Here is a 24,936-nt window from a genome sequence, read left to right as displayed (position 1 = left end):
CTTCATTGTTGTTCGGGAACTTCCCCCATTTGGGCAGATAATAGGCTTTTTGTCTCAGTGGTAAGATAAGCTGGTGGAGGATGTTAATGATGTATTTTAATTCATGGCTCATAATGCTACAGTGCAGCTCGAGAGGCCTGTTCATTGTCTGCAGGGGAACAAACTGGCACAGTGCGCAGCCTGGCCCGCTGCACCCACTGGGCCTGCGCCCACCGCAGGGCAGGTCCCCGGGACTGGCAGGAGTGGCCTTCCCCAGAACCGCCCCTGTGAAGTGCTGGAGAGGGGTTGCCCTTTTCCTTGGGCAGCGCGCCCTCAGGAGCCGTGCTACTCCTTGGCGGTCGACCTTGTAAATATCTCAGCCATTCTTCCTGTGTTGAGCTTTTTTGGATGAGTTTTTGGTGGGGCTCTCCCCTGCCCTCCTGGAGCCATCAGATTCCCCTGCAGTCCACTCCCACAGTATCCATCCCCAGAGACGTGTGCACATGGCCACGGCCCCTGGACTCGCTGACCTGGAAGCCCAGCTTCTCTGTAAGGGGGCTGGAGGGGCAACAGCCAGGGCCCAGTAGAGCCAGGCGGGCAGGAAGCCAGAGCAGCGTGGCATGGAGCAGGAGGGCGCCCTGGAGCGGACTGGGGCTCAGCTTATCCTGTGCCTGCGGGAGTCCGCCTGGGTGCTTCGACACTTAAGACTTGGGTTGTTCTGGAAATCGCTCTGCATGTTAGGGTGTGTTTGGATACTAGCTGGGGTTCCTTTTTCAGGCTGAGATTCTGAGGGTGCCGACTTCCCCAGGTTCAGAGGGTGGGAACAGACCCTTCAGCTTTTGTTAGATGCTGGTGTGATTCACAGCAGAAAGTGGTAAGATTTACTCTTGATTTTAGAAATATATTCACGTTTCCCCGGACAATGCTGTATTTAACTGGTCAGAAAATTATTGTTTAAAATATGGAAGGAAACCCTCACAGCACTACTTGTTTGTACTCTGGGAAGAGGGAAAGGGCCTTTGTGAAGGCCACCAGCGGCCAGACTTGCTCCTGGGCTGGTGCTGCTGGTCTTCCAGGATGGCTCTGCAGCTGGGGCTCCTGGGTGGATTTCTCCACGGTCTCAGGCAGGTCTTTCAGAAATCAGAATGCTGGAACAAGTTCATGTTGGTTGGATGATTTTTCTTTCTTAAGAAAACTAGGGTGAATGGGAGGTAGTTTCCCAACCGCATTCCTTGGGGCCTGGAGCTTCCTTGGGGCTGGGTGAGGGCAGCGCTGCCTCCTCCTGTTTCTCCAGAGGAGCAAGTGGGGTTCATTTGACTCCTGTGTAAAAGTCCAAACCCTACAGTGCAGAGTGACCTGAGCAGCCAGTGAACACGGACACCTGCATGCAGACCCTGCAGGCCCAGCGGTATATCTGCCTCCCATCTCTGTTTTTTGCACGCCATTTCTGAATATTTCATGACACATCTCCAGAAACCAGGAGCTTTTGACTGTATCTCCAGCTTAACAGAGTAGCAGGATTCCCGAATACCGTGGGACACCAAGACCGTGTGAAAGCTTAGCTTTCGTCAAGAGGTCTGGAGGTCAGACGTGTGTGGACGTGTCTGTTGCAGATTATTGTAGGTGCACTAGGTCCCCTGTCCAGCACGGCACATGCAGTACTATGTAGATGTTGCTAATTGGCTTCCCAAGCTGCTGCTCTTGCCTCTTTGGATTTATTCAGTCAGATATTGCCAGTGCCAGTGACCAGCCGTCTTTGAACACCACATGATGCTTCACTCGTTTTTCCAGCAATCGCCGGCAGTGTCTGGGGGCGCTGGAGTGTGCTGAGGGCTCCTGCTGTACTTCACGTGTATCGATTTAAGCCTCACGAGAGGATCACAACATAGGTGTCATTCTGTCATTACACTTTGAGATGAGGAAACAGTGAGGAACAGAGAGGCCACTCTCTTGGAGTCACACAGCTTATCTGAGTTAATGGCAGAACTGGATTTTGATCGAGGTAGTCTGAGTGTCCCTCAGAAGCTGTTTTGGGGCACCAGCTGTCCATTCATCTGGGTGGCAAGACCACATCTGTGGTGGGCAGGATGGCCGTAGGAGGTCAAGACACAGGGATGTTGGCTGGGGATGCAGACCATGGCGAGGGTTCAGGTCTGTTGTAGGCTGAGTAAGGTGACTAGGCTCATGCTAAGGGTGGGAAGGGCCTGTTGGGCGTCTCCAGGGTGTTGCAAGGGGCTTAGTGTGAGTTGGGGCAGAGGCCACGGGGGTACGCAGCTTCCTGGAGTCCAGTGCTCACCCCACCCTGTCTGATTCCCAGACACATGCCCTGGGAGGACAGGCGTTCCTTGCAAACACAGCGTCCCTCCCTCCCTGGCCTTCTGGGAGCTTCTCCAGTCCCAGGGCACATGGCGCACCCCCAGAGGCACGTGCACAGGTGCAGCTCCTGCCTGGCCTGGCAGTGGCCAGTGGCCGTGAGGTTGAGCCTCTTCCTCTGCAGCTTCCACTGCTGAGCTCCTGACCTGTCCAGTGCGCTGGTGAGGGAGCCCTTGTCTGTGCCTGACCTGCCTCAGAAGGTGCTGGAGCCTGTGAGGGGCATCCTTCGCTGGGAGCCGGGCTACGCCGAGGGAGACTCGCCGTCACGGTCATGCTGTGAATGCCCTGTGGCTGGTCACAGTGCTTCCTTCTGGCCTCTGTGTCTGGTGTTGGCTGTGGGTGTGCACCGGGCTCTCGGAGCCTGTCACCATGGGCGCTGGAGCGACAGGTGTGTGCTGTGCTGGTGCCGGGTTCTGCACACCTGGAGGGACCCGGTGGTCGCACAGTTGGCCCTCAAGTCAAGTTTATCCTGGATCCGCCGTGTCGGAGGCCTGCGGGTCGCCTCGTCCGACTGCGGGGTCTGGGCAGTGAGGGAGGGCTTGCCGGTGGCAGCGTGCGGCTGGCCTGGCGTGCGCGGCGTGGGGCTGCACAGCAGGCCTTCCGCGAGGGCCGCGGCGTTTCTCTCCACCTTCTCTGCCTTGTCCTTGGGCTTCCTCTCCTCTTCACCATTTCCATGCATTTTTAATGTAACAAAGATACATTTTCCTTAGTAAACATCTTACTTTTCCCACTTTTTATAAGTGCGATTGAATTACCCAGCTTCTCCAGAATGAAATATATTAGGTTGAAAATTACACAGGGCATTTTTAAAAAGCAGCTTCACGCTCTTCATCCCATCGCTGGAGAAACTCATGCCCACAGAGCAGGAAGCCCACTGGAGATCCGCTCTGACACCAGCAAGTCATTTTTATGCTGAAACAATTAAATTACAGCCTCTTCAGCAAGTTCCCGGTTTCAGCCTTGGAAAGTTTGTAATGCATCTTGTAATAAAACAGAAACAGTGCTTTCCCATGAGCTCTGCGCCTGATGTGGTCCGGTGCCTGATGTGGCTCCATGGCTGACACAGTCCTGTGCGTGATGTGGTGCCGTGCTTGGTGTGGTCCTGTGGCTGACGTGGCCCCGTGCCTGGCAAGACCCCATGCCTGGTGAGACCCCGTGCTTGGTGAGGCCCTATGCTTGGTGTAGTCCTGTGACTGACGTGGCCCAGTGCTTGGTGAGGCCCCATGCCTGACGACGTCCCGTGTTTGGTTTGGTCCCATGGCTGACGTGACCCTATGCCTGACGTGGCCCCGTGCTTGGTGTGGTCCCATGGCTGACATGACCCTGTGCCTGATGTGGCCCCGTGCCTGGTGAGGCCCTGTCCTTGGTTTGGTCCTGTGGCTGAGGAGGCCCAGTGCCTGGTGAGGCCCCGTGTCTGCTGAGGCCCAGTGCTTGGTGTGGCCCCATAGCTGACGTGACCCTGTGCCTCACGTGGCCCTGTGCTTGGTGTGGCCCCATGGCTGACATTGCCCCGTGCTTGGTGTGGCCCCATGGCTGATGTGGCCCTGTGCCTGACGTGGCCCTGTGCTTGGTGTGGCCCTGTGGCTGACATTGCCCCGTGGCTGACATGGCCCTGTGCTTGGTGTGGCCCCATGGCTGATGTGGCCCTGTGCCTGACGTGGCCCTGTGCTTGGTGTGGCCCTGTGGCGGACATTGCCCCGTGGCTGACATGGCCCTGTGCTTGGTGTGGCCCCATGGCTGACGTGGCCCTGTGCCTGACGTGGCCCTGTGCTTGTTGTGGCCCCATGGCTGACGTGGCCCTGTGCCTGACACGGCCCTGTGCTTGGTGTGGCCCCATGGCTGACATGACCCTATGCCTGACGTGGCCCCGTGCCTGGTGAAGTCCTGTCCTTGGTTTGGTCCTGTGGCTGGTGAGGCCCCATGTCTGCTGAGGCCCAGTGCTTGGTGTGGCCCCATGGTTGACGTGGCCCTGTGGCTGGTGAGGCACGTGCTTGTGCTCAGGTGGGCAGCAGCCCATCGTGGATGCACCGGCCCTGCCACTCTTCTGGCCCTTGCCTGACTGCGGGCTTGTGCTCCAGTTGCTCTGGTTTGGGTGACCAGTTGGTGGACTGGTTGTGTGAGGGTTTGTATCTGCAGGCCCGTGAAGTTCAGGAAACACTGGCGAGCCAGCTCCCATTTGGCTTGAAGGTTTGAGAGGAAAACAACAGTGCAGTTGGCTGGTCGGGGGACCTGAACTGTGCATGCTTTGCCACCTGGGCGGCTGTGTGTGAGCTGCTGCCCCCCAGGGAATGGGCAGAGCTGCCGGAGACCGACCCAGCCAACCCAGGCTGGTGCCTCTGAGGGCAGCAGGTTGAAGCGGGGCCGGCATGCCCGTCCAGTGGGTGGTGCCCATGTCGTGTCCCTAAGGTGGGAGTTCTGAGCACTGTGTTCCTGCTCCGTTTTATTTGGAAGCGATGCCCTGGCCTGGGTAGTCATTTTTTTTGCCTGAAGCCAAGAGAAAGAAAAAACGAGTTTGGAGATCTTGATCCGCCCTGCGCCGCCCAGGGAGGCCTCTGCAGGAGCCGGTTCCTGCTGCTGCTTTGTCACTGGCTGGGCCTCTGAGTGGAGCAGCCTGGTCCACGGTCACATTGCCTTAGCATAAGGGCCTCTGGCCTCGAGCTGGCGTCACGCTGTAGTGCTTTTCCACCTTCGCATTTACGTATTTTCCCCTTTGGATGATTGTAAGTGCTTTGCACACTCCTCTGCTGTGGTCTCCCCAGGGTTTACAGCAGGCCTTATTCTTGAAAAATGGGGGTGGGCAGAGGAAAAGTGGGATACAGAGAAAAAGAAGGGCGCAGGCGCACTGGGGCAGCACAGGCCTCCGTGGGCGCTCCCGGCGAGTGGCAGGGCCCTGCTGGCGTCTGCCAGAGCCTTAGCTAGTTTGGGGGAGGTGTCTTGGAGACCTCCAGGCTCTGGGCCAGGAGTGTGGGTGTCCAGCTCTAGCTGGTCTGTCTGAGCTGTCCTGAGGAAAGGGACAGGGTGACTAGGGAACGAAGACGCACAGGTCCTTTTCCCGAGGGCCCTGGGAAGGGCCACAGCAGTGTGTGCATCCAGTGGCCCGGCTGTGGACCTGACCAGACAGCTGAGCTCAAATTGTGTGGGACAGGCCTGTGGCCCATTTCCCCAGCACTCCTGTGGATTGTGCTGGCCTGTGTGCCGGGGGCAGGTAGAGGGGCCTGCTGGAGCAGCAGGGCCTAGTGACATTTGTGTTCTCCCCGGTGCTAAGCAGACCACTGTCAGCAGGCACAGTGGGTTTTGCAAGAGGGTGTGTGCCGGGCTTTGGTGCAAGCAGTGTCCTAGCTGTGTCCTCAGGTTGTTACCGGGCTCAGCTCCTGACGGGAATGGGCTGAGTGTGTGCAGGAGCCCCACCCAGGAAGCGTGCTGGTTAGTGGGGGGCCGGGGGGCCATGGCCGAGGACCCTGCCAACACGGAGCTGGGCCTCCAAGGCCACCCTGGTAGCTGCCACTCTGCTTGCTGGAGAAGCAGGACAAATAGCAGAGAGCACACCTGGGCGATGATTCTGGCCAGTCGGCTCCTGAATAGGTCACTTGATGTCCACACACTGTGGCTGCTGCCTGGGACCCCTGCCAGTTCAGCCTTTTACTCTGAGTATGGACTGGGTGCTGGCTTGCTGCAGTTAGAGAATCAGAGAATGCACTGGTTAATGTCTTCTGTGGACAAATATCAGTGTGCAGCAGAGTCTGCAGAATGACTTCTGAGTCACCCAGGGGTTCAGTTATTTTTTTCTCTCCATAAATTTATTTCCATATATTTCTTTAAACTTGTAAGATTTTTTAATATTAAGTTTGGTCAATAAGTTTCATATAAATAATATGTTCAATGGATCATTGTACATGTTATGCCTAACTCAGCATTTTGGGAGGGTAGCGAAATGAGATAAGGCTTCATGAAAATCATTTGCCTTAATAAATCATCATGAAGAATCATAAAGCCACACAGAACTTGCATCAGGAAAGTTGGACCAAGTACTTTAACTTAGTGTCGACTGAACTGCTGAGGACAGGGTCTTGGGCACGCCATATTTTTCTGGTGTTAGGGTTTTTTCTTTTGCTTTGCTCTTGGGGTCAGGGACTCCTTGGCTTCATGCCTGTCGGCTGGGGCTGCTGGTGTGACCCTGGGGTAGCGAGTTAGGTGCCACCTCTTTTCAGATCTGCTGCTCACACCTCGTGTTCTTCTTTGGGTACCTTGGCACCTGGTTGGGGGCTTTCTTGAGATACTACGCCCTGTGATTCTGAGCAAGAGTTCCACCTGTGCCTCTCTTTGGGTGGAGGCTGGCGTCCTCCGGAGCAGGCAGACATCCTGCCTTCAGAATCCCTGCTCCCCGGAGGATGTTTGGGGACGGTCCTGCCACAGCCCCCGATGTGTAGCCCATGCTCCCTCAGGCTGGTTTTCCGCGTCTGTTCCAGTGAAGATGTCCAGGTGGAATGCCCAGGGTGAACTGGGACGCGCCGCTCCAGGTTCTGTGGGACAAGAGTGCCATCTTTGATAGAGTGTAGCTATGGGTACACTGACTGACATGGCCAGTCCCAGGGCTGCACCCACATTGCCCGCCCTGCCCCGGACGCAGACATGGGCCACTGGGATGGACTGGCCTGGCCTGTAGACCAGAGCCAGGGATCAGGGCAGTATCTGCCCCTCTTGCTCTGGCAGGCAATGGGCTTGGCGGTGGCAGTGACCACGGTAGGAGGGCGTGCAGTCATCAGGGTTCTGGTACCACTTCTGGGCACTGGGGAGATGTGCGGCGGGGCCGAGGCTGCGCGGACTCACAGGCGCAGAGGGCTCTGTGCTGGTGTTGGGACCTGGTCCTGGGACCCGAGCCGGGGGCAGCCTTGTGAGTGTTCCAGCAGGAGCCCAGGAGGGAAGGACATGGAAGGCCACACCAGAGAGGCATGGCTCCCTGAGGTGTAGCTAGGCTCTAGCCAGCGCCTGTGTGAGGGGCATGACCATGAGACCAGGCGGGCCTGCGGCACCTGCTCTGGACCTGGGCAGCGGCTGAACCTTGGGGTCTCGGGCTGTTCCCCGTCCAGTTACTGCTCCTTCGTCCAACTGCCTCGTGCCCAGCAGAGGCTGTTGCTTGACCTCTTGGCTCGCATGTGGGTAGTGCCAGCACAGCCTCTGCAGCTCCCCACCCATCTGCTCACTTCTGGGCCGGCTCTCCTTCCCACTCTGCTCCCTGCCTCAGTTTCTCTGTCCGCATTTCCTCATGTCCTTCTTGTGGAGTAGCCTGTGTCTCTGTGGTCTGCAAACTCTCTACCCACAGGCTTCTCTTAAGGACTTGGAATCTTTTTGGGGAAAAAATGGCCGTTACTTACTTGAATTGTCTAGTGCAGGTGATTACCAGCAGCTGTTTGATTGCTGACTCTTGTCTTGTGGGTCCTGGAGCTGGAACCACGTGCTAGGCAAGGGCTCCTCACTGCGCCGCTCCCAGCCGCCTTTTTTACTTTGAGACAGGACCTTGCCAAGTTGCTCAGACTGTAATCCCTGGTTTTCAGGGGGTCAGAGAGCACCATGTTCATCGATTTGCATTTGGTTGGTGTCCATCTCCGTGTGCTCAGGTGGACTGTGCCTCCCGGCGAGCCTACCGGCTGGCCCGTGGCCTTGCTGCTCGCTCGCTGGTGCGGGAGCTTTGTTCACGAGGTCTCTGTCTCTTCCAGGTGCTTGCTGCGTCAGCCTCCTTCTCCACCTGGGTTGTGTGCTGCCTCCTTGTGGGCCCCTCCCTGGTCGCTGGGCAGCGGCAGCCCTTCTGAGGATGGAGAGGTAAGACGTCCCTCAGGCCTGCGCCACCGACAGCTGCTCCACCACCACGCCCCATCCTCCCAATGGATCGCAGCCGAGAGGCCGAGATGGAGCTGAGGAGAGGGCCCAGCCCGCCCAGGGCCAGCCGGAGCCAGGAGGTGGACGGAGACAGGGCCGCCTGCCACAGCTGCTGCATCTGTGGCAAGAGCTTCCCCTTTCAGAGCTCACTGTCCCAGCACATGCGCAAGCACACGGGGGAGAAGCCCTACAAGTGCCCCTATTGCGACCACAGGGCCTCCCAGAAGGGCAACCTCAAGATCCATATCCGCAGCCACCGCACGGGGACCTTGATTCAGGGACACGAGCCAGAAGTGGGCGAGACCCAGCTGGGCGAGATGCGTGTGTCCGAGGGCCTGGACGGGTGCGCCAGCCCCACGAGAAGCTCGTCGGCCTGCAACCGCATGCTGAACGGGGCTGCACAGGTGGACAGCAGCAAGATCCTGCTGCGGAGCAGCCGCAAGGAGGCGGAGGGGGAGGCCGAGCCCCTGGCCCAGTGCTCCTTCTGCAGGAGCCAGTTTGAGCGCAAGAAGGACCTGGAGCTGCATGTGCACCAGGCCCACAAGCCCTTCAAGTGCCGACTGTGCAGCTACGTGACCCTGAGGGAGGAGTCGCTGCTGAGCCACATCGAGAGGGACCACATCACTGCGCAGGGCCCGCGTGGCAGCGAGGCCTGTGTGGAGAATGGCAAGCCTGAGCTGAGCCCCGGGGAGTTCCCCTGCGAGGTGTGTGGCCAGGCCTTCAGCCAGACCTGGTTCCTGAAGGCGCACATGAAGAAGCACCGGGGTTCCTTCGACCACGGCTGCCACATCTGTGGCCGGAGGTTCAAAGAGCCATGGTTCCTGAAGAACCACATGAAGGCACATGGCCCCAAGACCGGGAGCAAGAACAGGCCCAAGAGCGAGCTGGACCCCGTCGCCACGATCAACAATGTGGTCCAGGAGGAGGTCATTGTCGCCGGCCTGTCCCTCTATGAAGTCTGCACCAAGTGTGGAAACCTGTTTACAAACCTGGACAGCTTGAACGCCCATAACGCCATACACCGCCAGGTGGAGGCCAGCCGGACGCGAGCCCTGGCCGAGGAGGGGGCCGCAGAGGGCCCCCTGGACTCCAAGCAGTTCTTCCTACAGTGCCTGAATTTGAAACCAGCCGTGGCTGGTGACGTGTCCCCTAATAGGCAGGCTGGACGGCGGGTGGCTGAGCTGGACCCCGTCAACAGCTACCAGGCGTGGCAGCTGGCCACCAGGGGCAAGGTGGCCGAGCCCGCCGAGTACCTCAAGTCTGGGGCCTGGGACGAGGCGCTGGCAGGGGACGTGGCCTTCGACAAGGACAGGCGCGAATACATCCTGGTGAGCCAAGAGAAGCGCAAGCGTGAGCAGGATGCCCCAGCCTCCCAGGGCCCCCCCAGGAAGAGGGCCAGCGTGCCCGGGGACCCTCTTCTGTCCAGCCACCTTGACCCCAGGCCAGCTGCACGCCCCAGCCGCCGGGCCACGGCCACGGCGGGCCAAGGCAAGTCCTCAGAGTGCTTCGAGTGTGGCAAGATCTTCCGCACCTACCACCAGATGGTGCTGCACTCTCGTGTGCACCGTCGCGCACGCCGAGACAGGGAGGCCGACGGGGACCGGACAGCGCGTGCTCGCTGTGGCTCCCTCAGCGAGGGCGACTCGGCCTCCCAGCCCAGCAGCCCTGGCTCAGCCTGCGCCACCGCTGACTCCCCAGGCTCTGGCCTGGCCGACGAGGCTGCTGAGGACAGTGGAGAGGATGCCGCATCTGAATCTGCCGCAGGTGAGTGAGCACGCCAGCCGCAGGCGGCCTTCCTGGGTGGCCTGGACCCACGCGCCTGGGACTTTGTGCCCAGGGACCCCAGGCAGCTCCTGCATGGAGCCCCTGTGTTGGGTGGCCACGTGTCCCGGTGTCTTGCAGCCAGTGTGTCCTGTGGCTGGAGCTGCGTGCAGGCGCAGGCACCATTGGGTCCACCCGCCCCTCACTGCGTGTCCTTGTGTGCTTTCTCGAGGTGACACCGAGTGGGCGGTCTGCCCTGGGCTCCAGTGGTGTCTGAGCAGGGAATGCAGTCTTGGCCCGCCCAGCGGGCCTTTCTCCTTTGTGCCTCAGGTCCATACAGCACAGACACAGCACCACACACAAACACACACATAAATACACACAAACGCATGCACCTGCAGGCATGCACATGTGCACATGAATGTGTGTGATACGCACGAACACACGACTTGAACACACAAGCACACAACTTGAACACACACATCCTGGAACACATGCACTTGAACACACACGCACACCCTGGAACACACACACGAACACACAACTTGAACACACACCCTTGAACACACGAACACTTGAATGCACACACATGAACACACGATCTGAACACATGCACACACTTCAACACACAAACGCTCTCCTCCACTCTGAACACCAGGCAGCTGGGTCAAGTTAACTCAGTCCGTGTGCAGATTCAGGTGAACCTCCGGATTTAGGCAGTTAATTGGAACTGGTTACTTTCCAAATAGAACTCATGTAGAGATTTAAAGTTGCTTGGTCAACTGGGCTGATTTCCTGCTTTTTATGAACTGTGGACATTTGATGTTTCCCTTGCTGTTTTCTGCTGGGGTAATCGTAAGGGAAGGCGACGTTGCAGTCACGGAACTCAGACCTCTTCCTGTGCGGCCAGGGCTGTTTTCCCTTCTCCCCGCAAGCCTTTGGTGTTGCTTTCACCTGAAAGTTCAAGGACGATGGGAATCTGCCCACGGGCAGAACGGTCTGATTCTGCAGCAAGGTCGAGGACCCTGGTGCGCTTTCTTGGAGATTGAGCAGGAAGCCGTGCTGCTTGTCCTTGGTGGGCATCGGGCAGGTTAGTCCTTGGAGGCCTGTGGGGCGTGGTGTGCTGTGTGTGCTCTGCTGTGCCCAGAGGCCCGCAGCAGCAGCAGCAGCAGCAGCAGCAGCGTGGCCAGCAGGGCTAGAATAGCCCTGCCGGCCTGGGGGTCTCCGCGCATCCTGCAGGCACAGGTGAGCCATCGCACCTCTGCCCCGCGCTCGGTGTGCAGCCCGCGAAGTGGCAGGACGCGGCCCTCTGCGGGCAGGGTCGTCCTGTGGAGCCTGAGCTGGTAAAATGCTAGGCTGGCTTTCTTATTTCCACGTTATGAGAACATTTTGCTGTTTGGTGGGGCTGTGCCCTCCGTTGTGACAGCAGGCAGGTGACATTTGAGTGGGTCCTCTGCACCTTGGTAGTTGAGAATCTGGGAGCATCAGGTTATTTTCACTATGAAGTGGAGCTTAGTCTGCATTTTTCTTTTTGGGGTCATTAAATTTTGCAAACTAGTGTTAGTTCTTGCTGGCACTATATATATATATATATATATTTTTTTTTTTTTTGTTAGAGAATTCACATAGACCTCACATGATTCTGTGACAAGACATATTAACATCTATTTGAATTTAATGCAAAGTTGGCCATAAAAAAATAGGGTGTTGGACCATAGCCTACAGCCTTGCAGAGCCGGGCCTACTGAGGTCGCCCTGTGACCCCAGAGGCTACTTCTTCCTGCTGATACAGACCCTTCCCTCCTGGCTGGCAGGGTGGGGTTTGCTGTGGCCTTGGGTGACCGAGTGATGGGTCACCCATCTTAAGAAGAGGTACCACACACACCCATTCAGCTGCTCTCATTGCAGGCCTGTGGGGTCTGGGCAAGGCCCTCGGAGCAGCTGCTTTCGAACAAGCCCAGGCACCTGTGCTGCCTTCTGGTCTGCAGCGTGCCGTGAATCTTGCACGTAGCTTTGGAGATTGTGCACCTTTCTGTTTCTGAAGACGTTCCCTGGATCTTGAACATTCAGGACATTTATATCCTCAGATTGCAGATGGTGGGACCTGATGCAGACCTTCGAGCAGGTCTATAGGAATTGTGGGGCAGCAGGTGGCTGCAGTTCTCCATTGGGTCAGCCAGCCCATGCGTGGCAGAGTTGAAGTTCAGAGCTCAGATCTGTGTGCCCATTCCAGTAAATTCCATATGTAGTGATTTTATCTGAGGGGAAAAAAAAAAAAAAAAAGAACCAACTTCCAGAGTCTGTGTGGGTGCTGTTTCTGGGCCCAGGCCTTTGGAAAGTTCTGGTGGGCACACCTCGTGTCCATGAAGGTCTGGGCCACATCACCTGACTGACTTGATGGATGTGCAGTCACGTCCACAGGTAACTGCAGGCGTGCTGCTGAGCTGGGCGTCCACCCCTACTGGGAAGGTGGCAGGAAGCGGTTTTGGAGATGGTGGAAATTCATGTTTTTGATTAGCGAGGAGAGTGGCAGGAGGGCCTCGTAAAGTTTTGGCGGTTTCCATAGGCAGAGCAAGGGCCTCGAGGGCTTCCCTGGCAGAGCGGGTGCTGCTCCTCAGGTGTGCTGTGGCCTCCGTGTGCGGCCGGAAGGCGCGTGCTTGGAGGGGTCAGAGCAGGGGTGGCAGGAGCCCCAAGAGGCTGCCAGCATCAGAAGGGCCGCCCCCCATGAGCGGGCGGCCGGGTGCCTCGCCGGTCCTGCGCTGTGCTCTCGCTGGGGCTCAGAGGAGCTCCGCCACCTGCTTTGGTTTCCCTGTTGGGCCAACACCCCAGCCGGGGCGCCCTCTGCGCCTTGTGCTCCCCGGACCTCCATAGGCACCTTCGGGTTCTAGAGAGGTCGCAGGCTGTCCCGTGTTCAGACGGGGCAGGGAAGCCGAGCTCCTGGGAGAAGGGCCGCGTGCCGTCCAGGTGCGGCGTCCGGAGTCCTCAGGAGGGCCGGCTAGGGTGCCTTCAGGGCGGTCACAGAAGCTGGCCTGGCACCGCCCCTCGCAGGCAGCGCCCCCTCCCAGGAGCTCCACGCCTTGCCCGTGGCAGGAGGAAGGCTGAGCCGCGCCGGGTGGCCGCCTGAGCGCTAGAGCCCAGCAGGGCCACGGCCCGCAGCTGCCAAAAGGTTAAGCAGCCCTTCTTCTTTCTTTTTAATAGAGCTCGTCGGCAATTAGCACAGCTTAGGGAAAAGCGTCTGTGTGTGTCGCCCATTGACACGGGATTGAGGGTGAATCCTGGGAACAAAAGTAAGAATGTGCGAGGCCGGTCGCCGGAGCGTCCCCGGGGCCAGCTCGCCACTGCGGGCAGCCCTGCTTACTCTAGAGTTCCCTTCTGGGCCCCGCGGAAGGCACACTCAGGAAGCCTTCCCCCGTTGTCCTGCTGTGAGATCGGGAAGTTTGCCCAGCCTGAGGACAGGGCTTGCGACCACATCCCCACCCTGTCGTCTAGCCCAGGCACCGGGGCAGCTCCCCATGGCACTGTGTCAGTTGAGGCGCAGCCTCTGCCATACACGGGGCTGCATCACTGGGCCCGCGGAGAGGCTGTGCCACACAGAGGAGGGGGCTGTGGACCCAGAGGGGAGGACCAGTTGCTGAGACCAGGGAAGTGTAGCTGGGGCGGACACGCCTGCCTGGAGTCCATCCACGTGCGTGTCCTCGAGGGCCGAGGGTGGGGAGCGGCGATTTCCGAGGATGGTCCACATGGGGCCTGCTCAGCCCCATCCTGCCCTGCTGCAGAGGGAGGGTGGACAGCAGTAGCAGCTCTCTGGTTTCCATACAGAGTCATGGTCTCACTGCACACGGTCCCTGTGCCAGGCTGGCATCCTGAGGTCCCTTTGGACGTGCGTCAGAGGCCTGTAGACGGTGCCATGCCCTGAGTGACTGTCCCTCTCGGGATGTTCTTCCCGGTGCAGAATAAGCAGAGGACAAGGCAAGCGGGGGACTGGAGACAGAGGCTCTGGACGAGGGAGATGATGATGAAGCCAGCAGCAGCTCCCAGTTTGCAGGGAGCAGTGAGACCTGCAGATGGACGCAGAGTGGAGGACCCAGCAACTCGAGGGCTTTGCCCCCGGGAGCACGGGGGCCTGTGTGATAGGAATGATGCGCAGAGTGGAACCTGCTGTCGAGTTCTTATGTAGGATGGAGACGCAGCCGTGATCTTGAAAGGAAGGCTTAGATGTCCTTGGCAGGCACAGGCAGGGTGCCCGGGGTCAGCGGGCATCTGGTCTGCTTTCCCCTCAGCGTGCTGTGCATGTGGGAGCATAGCACTGCTTGCTTTGGGTGCAAGTCCTGGGGGCTTCCAGAATCTCACTGAGAATGGCTTCTTGTAAGTATGTCTTACTGTTTGCTGACTCATTAAACACTCAGAAACACTCAGGTCTGCGCATGGCCTGCGTCCGATGTTTGTTTGACCAGAAGACTGTTCCCTGGCCTTTCAGAATAAGTTTATTATGCCGTGAAAGATGCTACATCTTAGAAATTACACCCCGGTAGTTCCTTCCTGTCAGTGAGAGGCTTGTGGGGTATAGAGGCTCAGTATTGGGAAACACAGCATGCATTTTGGTTTGCTGGGAAAAGTCAAACGTATGATTCATTTCTGATTCTCTTTTTGTACACAAAATAGAATCATAGAATTTTAGAAGTGGGAGGGAATAAGAGATGTTTCATCTGTTCTCCTGTTTTATCAATGGGAAACTGAGGCACAGGGAGGTTGTCACTGCCCCAGTGCGTGTGGGTGAGTCTTGCTGAAGGTCACTGTGCCTGTGTGCAAGTGAGCTTGGACTCCTGTGCCTGGGTTTTCACCCTGTGTTGCTGCTGAGGACCAGCGCACATACCTGAGCTCCTCAGCCCTGTGTCGCGGTGGAGGGTGACGTGTGGCCTTGTCTCCTGTACCGGGCCTCCTGTGCACGTCCTGGAGCACAGCGCTTGGTGTTGGTGCAGTCTGTCCCCGAGCCAGCGCTGCAGTGCACAGGTCCTGGGAGGGTCCCTGTGCGGGTCTGTCATGGGGCACAGAGGCGCATGGCCACGGTTATTTTAGTTCTTGCCCTGCTGGGCTTCAAGTTGCCAGCCTGTATTTTGTGTGCTGTGGGTCTCACCTGTGGTCGAATGTCACCGTTGCTGTGTTGTCTTGAAGTGGTGCTTTTGAGCCTGCCTGGTTCTGGTTTGAATTGTTCCTCGTTATCCTGACTCGGAGGAAGGGCCCCTCTGAGGGCTTGATCTGTCCGTGGTGAGTGAGACAACTCCGAGTGGTTCCTCTCACTCCCTTCCTGTGGGATGTGGCATTCCACGGAGCACAGAGAAGCGGCCTGGTAAGAAGGGCTGCAGAGAGATGTGTGTGTCCTGGTGTCCTCTGAGCTGTCCGCTGCTGATACAAGGCAGGCCGAGCAGCAAGGCTGTGCTGGGTCAGGTGTAGCCAAGGCTCTGCATGCACCTGGAAGAGTCCTGGTCAGCTGTGCAGGATGTGTGGGGGTCCACGCAGGAGTGTGCACACCTGGGGGCTGGGCCGTGGTGTCTGTCCTGAGACAGTTCTTCTGGCAGACAGTCTGGAGACATCTCAGGCACTGAGCCACACCTCCCCTGCCTGTGTTCTGCAGTTGTCACTCTGCATGGGATGTGACACACCTGACTGTACCCCTTCCTCATGTCCTGTCACGTGCTTATGGCACTGATGCTGTCCACCTGCTCTGTGGCACCTGGGACCCTTCCTATGTGAGCAGTCTCCGCCCTGACAGAACCACTGCCAGGCCCTCCCACGTTTCCAGCCTGACTGGTACTCCAGGGCAGAATGACCTCTGTGCCCAGCACTCTGCGTTTGCTCTGTCTGACGAAGGACACCCTCAGTGTGGCGTCACCTGTCCGAGCGAGGTCTTCTTCGAGGCAGCGGCTGTGCTCTGTCAGATGTCCTGAGGAGCAGCACACTGGTGAACCTCACGATCATGCTCCACATTGTTGGATAAGGTCTTCCTCAAGTCCATCGCGAGCTAGCTGTGTGGAGTGATGCTGTGTTCCGCAGGGATGATGTTGCTGAGTAGCGAAGCTCTAGGGTCACTTGATGGACCATCTAGAAGCTAGACCTCATGTGGGACAGTGGCACCTGCTAACAGCAGCAGCAGTGGCTCAGCTTACGGTCAGTGTTTGCTGTGATGCCTCCTCTTCCTGCCGAGCTTCAGGTGGAAGGGGCCTCGTGAGCGGGTGGGAGGGCAGGGATTGCTGCTGTTTGGGGTGAGCAGGACTTGGTACTTTTTGAGAGAGATCAGACTCATTTGGAGGTTGCCTTTCTGACTTCTGACTCTGCGTCCTCTGTTGGGGCTGTGACTCATGGTCACTGTGTCCTGGGGCCTTTTATGAACCATGCATACCTTGGACTAGGAGCAGCAAGTGGCAGATCCTGACTCTAAGACACAAGGGCTGATGGTGCCTCTGCTACATAAGACCTCAGGCAGATTCACCGAGGCTTCTTGGAAAGAGGGCATCCAGTCACCAGTTTCCCACTCGGGACAGAGGCTCTGCCTGGTAGCCTGCAGAGGCTGTGGGAGACCTTGAAAATCTCACTGGTGTGACCAGAGTGCAGGCCATGGGCTGCGGGCCCCCACCTGGGCCTCAGCACACACCAGGGCAGTTGTGTGCTCATCCTTCAGCTGGGCAGGATGGCAGCTCTGAGCAGGTCCCAGTGGCCTTGGTGTCCATGCCTGAGGGCCACTGACCGTGGAGCAGCAAGGGTGGTGGACGTGCTCCATCCCTGCTGGAGGAGAGCCCTGGGCTTGGAGCTCGTGGACCCCTAGACAGAGCCCAGGGCCTGTGCTTCCCGTGGGCACTCCTTGTGCTGCTGGCCAGCTGCAGACACCCTCCTCATATCCTCTCATCCACGAGGACGTGCCTGGACCCTGCCGGCATGGGGGCTGCTGTCCTTCCCCCAGGACCCTGGGGGCGGTGGCCCTGGGCGGGGACTCTGCCCTGCTCTGGGGAGACCCTCCTCTCTCAGGATTGGGCTTCCTTCCCTGGGGCTGGTTGGAGCTGGTTGACTGGTTTGCGTTGCCCTTGTCTGCTTTCATGGTGGCTACGCTGGATTACTTAGTGAGTGTGACTCTTTTAGATGCTTGGAGCCTGTGGGTTTCTTTGTGGAGAGTTTCTGTGGTGTGTTCATCTCTGGTACACGTCCTCAGTGTTTCATTTGTAGGTCTAGGTGTGCTTGTTTTTTGGTTTGGTGTTCCTTAGATAATTTCCTGTGCACTGGGTCCACTCTGAGAGTTTTCCTCGAGTGCTTTGTAGGTTCCTGAGAGGATCCAATATTCAGGTATACAGTTTGTATAAGCCTTTGCATATTAAAATAATTGCAGTTTTAGATCTGTATTTTACTAGAATTGAAAAAGACTAGGAATGTTTATCTCTGGATTAAAGGTTGGAAAGTAGTTCCTGCGTTACTGGAATTTCAGATTCTGTGTGTGTCTTTACGTAGTTAGACCCATGTGAAGAGTCCTCGTCCCCTGCTGTATTCATAGAGGCAGCCATTGATTGGAAAGAGGTATTTTCATAGATTAGTAAGACATCTGGGCTGTTAGCTGCCAACTATGTTGCTGTAAAAGATGTGCCAAATCTGAGTATTACTCATGTTCTTTCTTTTAACTGCAGAATAATTGCTTTCAGTGTGATGAATAAACTGTATTCCAAATCCATTGTGATTACTGGTTTCACGTCGGTGTGATCATTGGTTATTGAGAAGTGTCACGTGAATGGTAATTCAGGTGCCATGTGATGACTTACGTACATGCTGGGAGCAGATGAAACCTGACGCAGATGGCAGGTGCCTTCAAAATTGTCAAATCAGTTTTTTATGTACATAGCAGTCGAGCTTTTGATTCCAGTGTAATGTCATTGCAATACTACTTTAAGGCACTGGACAGTTGGAGGACATTCTTGATACAGAAATGATGGTAGGGTTTCCAGTCTGGCTTCTAGTTGCCATATTTCTTGTGACTGAAAAGGAATCTATAGTGTTAACTGGTTTTCAAAAAACTGATTACTGTGGGATTTATGAGACTATGATTCATGTAGATTATTTTGGTATTAGACTAGAAAGGGGTAAGAGTGGAGTGGATTGAAATTTCTCATTATTAAGAAATATTGCTGGGAATTGCTTTTTCAAAAATGATGAAAAATGTCAGTCGGAGAGGCCTGTGAGGTGGACATGGCACGTCCTGCCAGCCTCCTGGATGAAGGGGACACAGGAAGTTCCTGAGTTCAGGCCTGAGGAAGCAGTTGCAGAATGCTGGCTGGTGATTTTTGGAGCCTCTGCAGTTTCCATGGCAATGGCCGCTCTACCTCCGTGTGAGTTTGAAACCATCACAAAAGGGGTGCAGGTTAGGGATGGGGAGGAGCTCATGTGCAGGCTTGCTGGGTGTGGGTAGCGTCCTGCGACCTCAGCCTCCGGGTGCCTTTTAGATAGCCACCGTTTGGTACCTTTGTTTTCCATTCTGGGCTAGAATTTCTAGGTTTTTGAAGATCCATTTGAACGTGATGATTTGGGGTTGTTGCCGTTGGTGTCTGTGGGAGGTCTTAGGACTGAGCTCCGCAGGTGCCTGGTGGGGACCAGGAGCTGGTCTTCTCATGGCCCACGCCCACACCCTCTGAGCACACAGTGGGCCTTGGGTCTCATCTTTTACATCACTTCTACCTCGGCTCTTCCCGGCGGCGCTCCTCCGCCTGGCTCATGTCTGAATCGGTCACTTCCTTGCCCCTTCTGATGTTCTGTGGCAGGGCAGGGTCTTCCAGAACGGGTTAGGATCTTCTGGCCTCGGCCTCCTCCTCCTCTGCCAGGCCTTTCTGCTCCAACCTGATCCTGGCGGGGAGGAGAGGAGGCAGGGTGGCCTAGAGTCCAGCCTTTGCTTGCTCTCCTGGGGCCACACATATGGGGGCAGCTGTGGATGGGGGAGAAGCTGGGGCTGACCCTCCCAGGATAGCCCATGCCACGCACCTGCTAAGTTCTGTTCGTTCCTTAGCAAGTCTGTAGGTGTCTAGGGCCTGGCTGTAGCTCAGTGTTTGAGGCTTGCCTAGCTTGGTTTGCCTGTGCGTGGGCTTTGCACAGGTAACTGATGTGTAGTTTGTCCTTTTCTTGTTAACTTGCAGGAGTTCTTCATCGGTTGTGAATTTGAATCATTCATTATGTATGTTTCAAATGCTTATTCTCCTCGTTTCCCATTTCTTTAAACTTATTTATGAATTATTTTATTATAGGCATTCTAGAAAGTCAGAATTGTTCACTTTTTCCTGATGGTTGTTGGATTTTACACAGCATTTTAGGAACACATCCCTCCCCTACTGTGCAGATCTTTTATTGAATAAGTTGATTTATTTTCTTACAACTGCATTGGTCTGCGTGGAACCTTGTTTGTATTCTGAGGTGTTGCTTCAATTCCCACATTGCTGTGTTGTTTCTCTCTCTACTTTTTCTGTGGTACTGGGGGTCCAGCCAGGGCCTTGTACATTCTACCATTGAGCTACACCCCCAGCTGTTTTGCTTTATTTTGGGACAGGGTGACACTGAGTTCCAGGCTGGTCTGGAACTTGAAATCCCCCCTTGCCTCTGCCTCCGAGTTCCCGGGGTCATGGTTGCCCCTCCTCTGGAAGTGCTGGGCCTTTCTGACCTGCTGTGTTCAGCCTCAGTCTTTGCTTCACCGATTTGGGCGCCCGTGTCCTGGGCTGCACGTCCATGGGGGAGCTGCTGTAGCGGCACTTCATGCGAGCCTTCCCTTGACTCAGTGGGATGCAGCCCCTGCTTGTCTGTGAACTCTGGAGGGAAACCTGAGGTCTAGAGGGCCAAGAGACTTCCTCGTGACCACACGGCGTAGGCGCATGAGCAGCACGTGGCTCTAGCAGTGGAGCTTGCTCGTGCCTCTGTGAGGAGCAGCAGGGGGGTGCTGGCGTCCCCAGCCCCCGACTGGCGTTGCACCCATTCCTCTCTGGGCCTTCCTCCCCAACCTTGTCCCATGCAGCCTCTGCTCAGCTGTGCGGTGCCCCCGTAGCCTGGCAGGAGCCTCAAGCAGGAGCTGGGGGAGGCCGGCTCACAGCCTGTCCAGAACACCCTAACGGTGGCTGCCTGGGTTTCAGGACCCCTGCCTGCCTAGAAGGAGCCTCCAGAGGCACCTGCCCTCCTCACGCGGGGAACAGGGCCCCGGGGCCATCTGGGGATGTTTAGGAGGGGCCCTCTGGTTTGCTGATTTCTTTCCCTTTGCCATGAATATATTACACTCAGTAAATCAGTGATGTGTACAGAGATGCAAAATAATCCCCCCTTATACATAATGCATGTGTTTGCGTCAGCTTTTACACATTTTTTTGGGTTATGTATTTAACTCAAGCACTTTGCTTGCAGTAACTCATCCAAATAATGTGCTATTTTTGGAAGTTAGGTTTGGCAGGTTTAGTAAATAAAAACACAGTACACCTGGTTAAATGCAGAGTTTGGCTAAACAATGAGTACTTTCTAGAAGGAAGTGTAAGTATATCCCCATGCAATATTGGGGATACATTTATGCTAAAACGCTATTTGTTGTTTATCTGAAATCGTGTATGTCAGGTGACTGGACGTCGGGGTGACCCTCGTGGCAGGGTATGTGGTGCAGCAAGGGTCTGGTTTTGTTGGCTGACCGCAGCCTGTTGAGTGACTCTCCTCATGCCAGCAGACGTCAGAGGAACAGGTGGGCAAGGTGGACGGGGGACCTCCTGGTGGCCACCACTTCATTCAGCAGTTTACCTGGGCCAGTGCTGCCAGCACATGCTTCAACTCCACCGAGGACCCGTCGGAACAGTGCAGGCAGTGAAGGAGGCTGAGAAGGAGGCCGGAGCCTTCTTTGGTGAGAGCCAGCAGAGTTCCAGAAAGCTTCTTGGGCCAGGGCCACGAACGAGTTTCAGTTCACAGGGGAAGGAAGCTTTATGTCACAGTATCTGAAATTGCAAAGAGCAAAGCCATGCCGGTCTCACTGGCACGGATGTCACCAGCCCCCGCAGGAAGGCTTGCTTGGCTTGGAGTCAGTGACGTGGTTTGCTGGAGCCCCTAACTTTGACACTGTCACTTTGTCGTGGTGAACCGTGCGCATTCCTGGCTTGGTGAGGAGCCGCAGCCTTTAGCTTATCTTGCAGGACACTGGGAGGTGTGTCTGCTTCCTCTTGCAGCGTTGGGCTGTGCAGGTTCTCCTGAGCCCGGGGAGGGACTCAGTGGCAGCTTCGCACATAGACTCACCTGGGACCCAGATCAGATGTGGCCGTCAGCTCAGGTCAGGCTGCAGCAGTGTGTCTCAAACCCCCGTGCCCTGACAGGACCTGCCTGTGGTCATGTCCCCATCTCCATTGCCACTGTGCACTTCCTGTTCCTTTGTGCAAGGCCCTGGGCTGAGCCATCTGCCCAGGTGACTGAGAGAGAAGCAGAGAGCCCAGCTTTGCCTGCTAGGCGGCATCCCTGGGGTAGCTTTCCCGTCTTTAACGATTGACTCGCTGAGCCTCAGACCCTGTCACTTGCTCCCTTGCCCACAGGCACAGTCTGAGCCTGGGATAAAACCTTCTAATCCATCGTCGTTTTATTTGTTTATTTTTTGTGGTGCTAGGAGTGGCACCCAAGGAGGGCCTTGTGCATGTGAGCAGTGCTTTACCACTGGGCCACACCCCACATGCCACAATCATCATTTTTTAATGAGCCACAGCTGGCCCCAACATGGGAAATGGCAGGAGAGGGAGTTTCTGGTCACCGTGGTCCAGCAGGACAGCTCCTTCTGCTTCTCAGGTGCGCTGCGGACTGTGCACTTCCAGGTCTCAGCGAGCCCAGGTCTTCCCAGAAACTTTCCCACCGAGTGCTCTCTCCTCTTCATCTTCCCTTGGGAACCCTGGAATTCATGATTTCTAGGACATACCCAGCTTGTGGTCTGTTTCTGCTGTTATCGAAAGACATGATCTGTGGGCTTTTAGTTGCAGGTATTGATGGAGTACCCCTTTGTGGGCCTGTAGGGGACTTACCTGCTCATCTAAAAGTTTCAGTGAAGAATGCATTTTCACTTTTGGACAGTTTATAAATAAATTTAAAAGAAATTACACCTTCAGGAGGTCCCTGCCCCATCTGATAGGTCAGGGTGGAGTAGAAGGGGTAGGATTGCCTTTGGCCCAAGTGTTTCAATCGTCCCTCTGTTGAGAATATTAAAAAGTGCAGTCTGTCGCCGCCTCTGTCTTCCACGATATCACCCGTCCACGCACCACACTGGAGGGTCCTCCAGCTAGCGTGCATGCCTTGGGGTGGGGGGCAGTGTGTGCACAGGCTCTTGGTTGAGTGGTCTCCCTGTGTCCAGGGCTATGCTAATGCCAGTGGGTGACCACCCACTCTCGTGGAATTCAGGTGTGTGGTCAGGTAACCTCTATGGAAGTAAGTCAGAACCTGAGTGAGCAGCAGCAGGTAAGAAGGACGGCCAGACAGGCTGCAGAGCCTGGAGAGCTTCATTTGTGTCTGTCCCTCGTGGAAGGAAAGGGGCTGCCCCTCCCAGGGCGCCCTCTCAGCAGCACCGCCTGGACTGCAGCTCCTGGCAGATTTAAGGTAAGAACAGGAATAAGTGGCTCGGGTGCTTCTGCACTTACGATGGCTCCATGTCTACGTGAACCCCTTGTAAGTGGAAAATGCTCTTGCCGGTCCTACCTGGCAAACGGCATGGCTTAGCCCGCCTACCTGAAATGTGCACAGAACCTTGCTTGGCTCACAGTGGGGCAAGATCCTTTAATGCAGCCTCGTTTATAATAAAGTGTTCAACATCGAATGTGAGTCATTGAGTACCGCACTGAAGTAAAAAGAGAACGGTGATATGGTTCACTTTTGCACCATCAGAATCAAAAAAATCATACATCAAACCCCTGGAAACCAGAGACAGCCTGTGGTGAGAAGCTGCAGGAATGCAGGTGTGGAATGCGTACTAAGCCAAAGCATCACAGCCCCCAGACTGAGGCAGGAGTGGTTAGACCCCTGGGCACCCAGAGTTGGCTCCAGCATGGTCACCTGCACGAGGTCCGTCTTCTTGGTGTGATTCGCAGCCCTCTAGGGCTGCCTTGGCGTCCACTTCCCTGGGCTTGCACACAGCGGGTACTCCATATTGTTGGAGTGAAGAATGAACACAGAAAGAATGATGTTCCTGAGATGACTAATATTTTATGTTCTGGCAAACAGCCCAGATATAGGTGCATTTTTTAAACCTATTATTGTGTGTATGTTAATCATTGTAGAAAATGTAAAGAAAACAGAAAACAAATGATATCATGGTTCAGAGAGAACTGTTGTTGATATTTTGATTCAGCTACACCTGTTTGTACATGTTATTAGTTTACATATTTTAAAATGTGTCAATTTAATGCATTTTTATCTTGGGTGCACATACATACATACACATGAATCCAGCTAGAAAGTGATTTTTTCTCATTTTAAAAATTTAATATATCATGACTTTTTGGTTTTACTATGTACATAGCCTCTTTTATAATTCTGGACAGAATTCTCCTGGGAGTTTAGAAAGTAGAAATGCAACACATTTCTGGCATTTAGAGATGTAACTCTCCAGTGTGGAGTGTTCAAGGGGGCCTCCAGCCCCAGAGAGCTGGACTCACCTCAGACGTTGTCTCTTGCTTTCCTTGGGTGTGAGGTGGTTGGCGGGGAGGGGTCCCAGGCCAGTGTGTGCTTCTCCCACACTGTATTTCCTTAGATCCCTAAGCGGGACAGTTCTTTTATTTCCATATACTGGCCGACTGGCTCCGTCATTACTTGTTCAATTTTGGCTTCAAACCCAGATTGTTATACATTTTAAAGCTGTTGTTCCTTTTTCTCTTGGCTTAACCCTATTGTAGGTTTCCAAAGAAAAAATGGGGATTATAATTACATTCAAAATGAAGTGATTGCTGAAGATATTTTTGCTTCTACTTTAATTCTTTTTTCATATTTGGGGCTGGTCCAGCAAAATACAGTCTTTTTATTACTTTTTTTCAAATCTCAGGCCAGTTTTTTTAGTGTGTGACCAGGGTGGGCTGGGGTCAGCCTGTGACCTGGGCAGAGGATGTGGTATGTGGGAGTGGAGTGCCCACTAGGGAGCCCCAAGCAGTGAAGTCTAAAACTGCTATATTTACTGACATGTTCCTTTTCAAAGTCTTGCTTATAACTTAATGTCACAATTCCTCTTTGCGTTTGACCCCCAGGCTGAGCACCCTTCGTCGCTTGGTGACTAACCCAGTGGTGGATTCTATGTGTGACAGGTGCGACTCTTTTGCCCTTTGGACTTAATTGCCATTTCCTTCTGCGGTTGAGATGGTCTAGTATTCATTAACTTGCGGCTCTGAGATGTCGATGCAGGCTCCGTGGCCGTGGTCATTCCACTGGGGAGGCAGCGTCTGTGGGTCAGTAAGGGCCTTCAGTGCTGTGGTCTTTCTAACTGAAAGCTGCCGGGTTTGTGTGTCAGTCACACAAAAGGGGAAAACTGCCTTCTCCAGCGTTACTGCTTCTTGGCTTTCAGTAACAGAGCTACCAGGCGTGAACTCCGAAGCCGGCTCTGGTGTTGGGGTTCCGCGCCTGTTAAAGAGTCCCCGTGCCTGTTAGGGAACGGCCCCATGGCTTGCCGGGAGCTCAAGTTCAGATGGTCAGGCCCCAGGCTGGGGCGCAGGGGGCGTGCGATTGAGTCCCTGGGACTGGCGGGTGCTTCGGCTGACTTCCCTGTCCTCTGGGCTGATAGCCGCCGAAGCCCCTGCCTTGCCTGGCAGAGCAGTTTCTCTGAAGCAGAGCTGAGGCCGGACGCTGGGTGGCGTTGCAGCCAGGCATGGCCGCTTCAAAGGCGCTTCACCGAGACCCTGCGCCGAGTTCCGCTTCGGGGCTTCACAGCAGCGTCCCCTGGCTGCAGGCGAGCGG

The 24,936-nt window shown here is 55.6% G+C and overlaps 1 protein-coding gene across 14 annotated transcripts in view; it reads left to right on the top strand.

Moving 5' to 3' along the window:
* Window positions 1-24,936, top strand: part of ZNF516 (zinc finger protein 516) — a 109,441-nt gene that overhangs the window by 36,131 nt on the left and 48,374 nt on the right. For all 14 annotated transcript variants that reach the window (XM_079108259.1, XM_079108257.1, XM_079108249.1 and 11 more), the window contains exon 2: window positions 8,067-9,990. In XM_079108259.1, the coding sequence (XP_078964385.1) occupies window positions 8,232-9,990 (1,759 nt within the window). In that variant the 5' untranslated portion in view covers window positions 8,067-8,231. The remainder of the gene's footprint in view (window positions 1-8,066; window positions 9,991-24,936) is intronic.

This window comes from Sciurus vulgaris (assembly GCF_902686455.1).
Source record: "Sciurus vulgaris genome assembly, chromosome: 13".
Lineage (NCBI taxonomy): Eukaryota > Metazoa > Chordata > Mammalia > Rodentia > Sciuridae > Sciurus > Sciurus vulgaris.
This window is presented reverse-complemented; position numbering and strand designations above follow the sequence as displayed.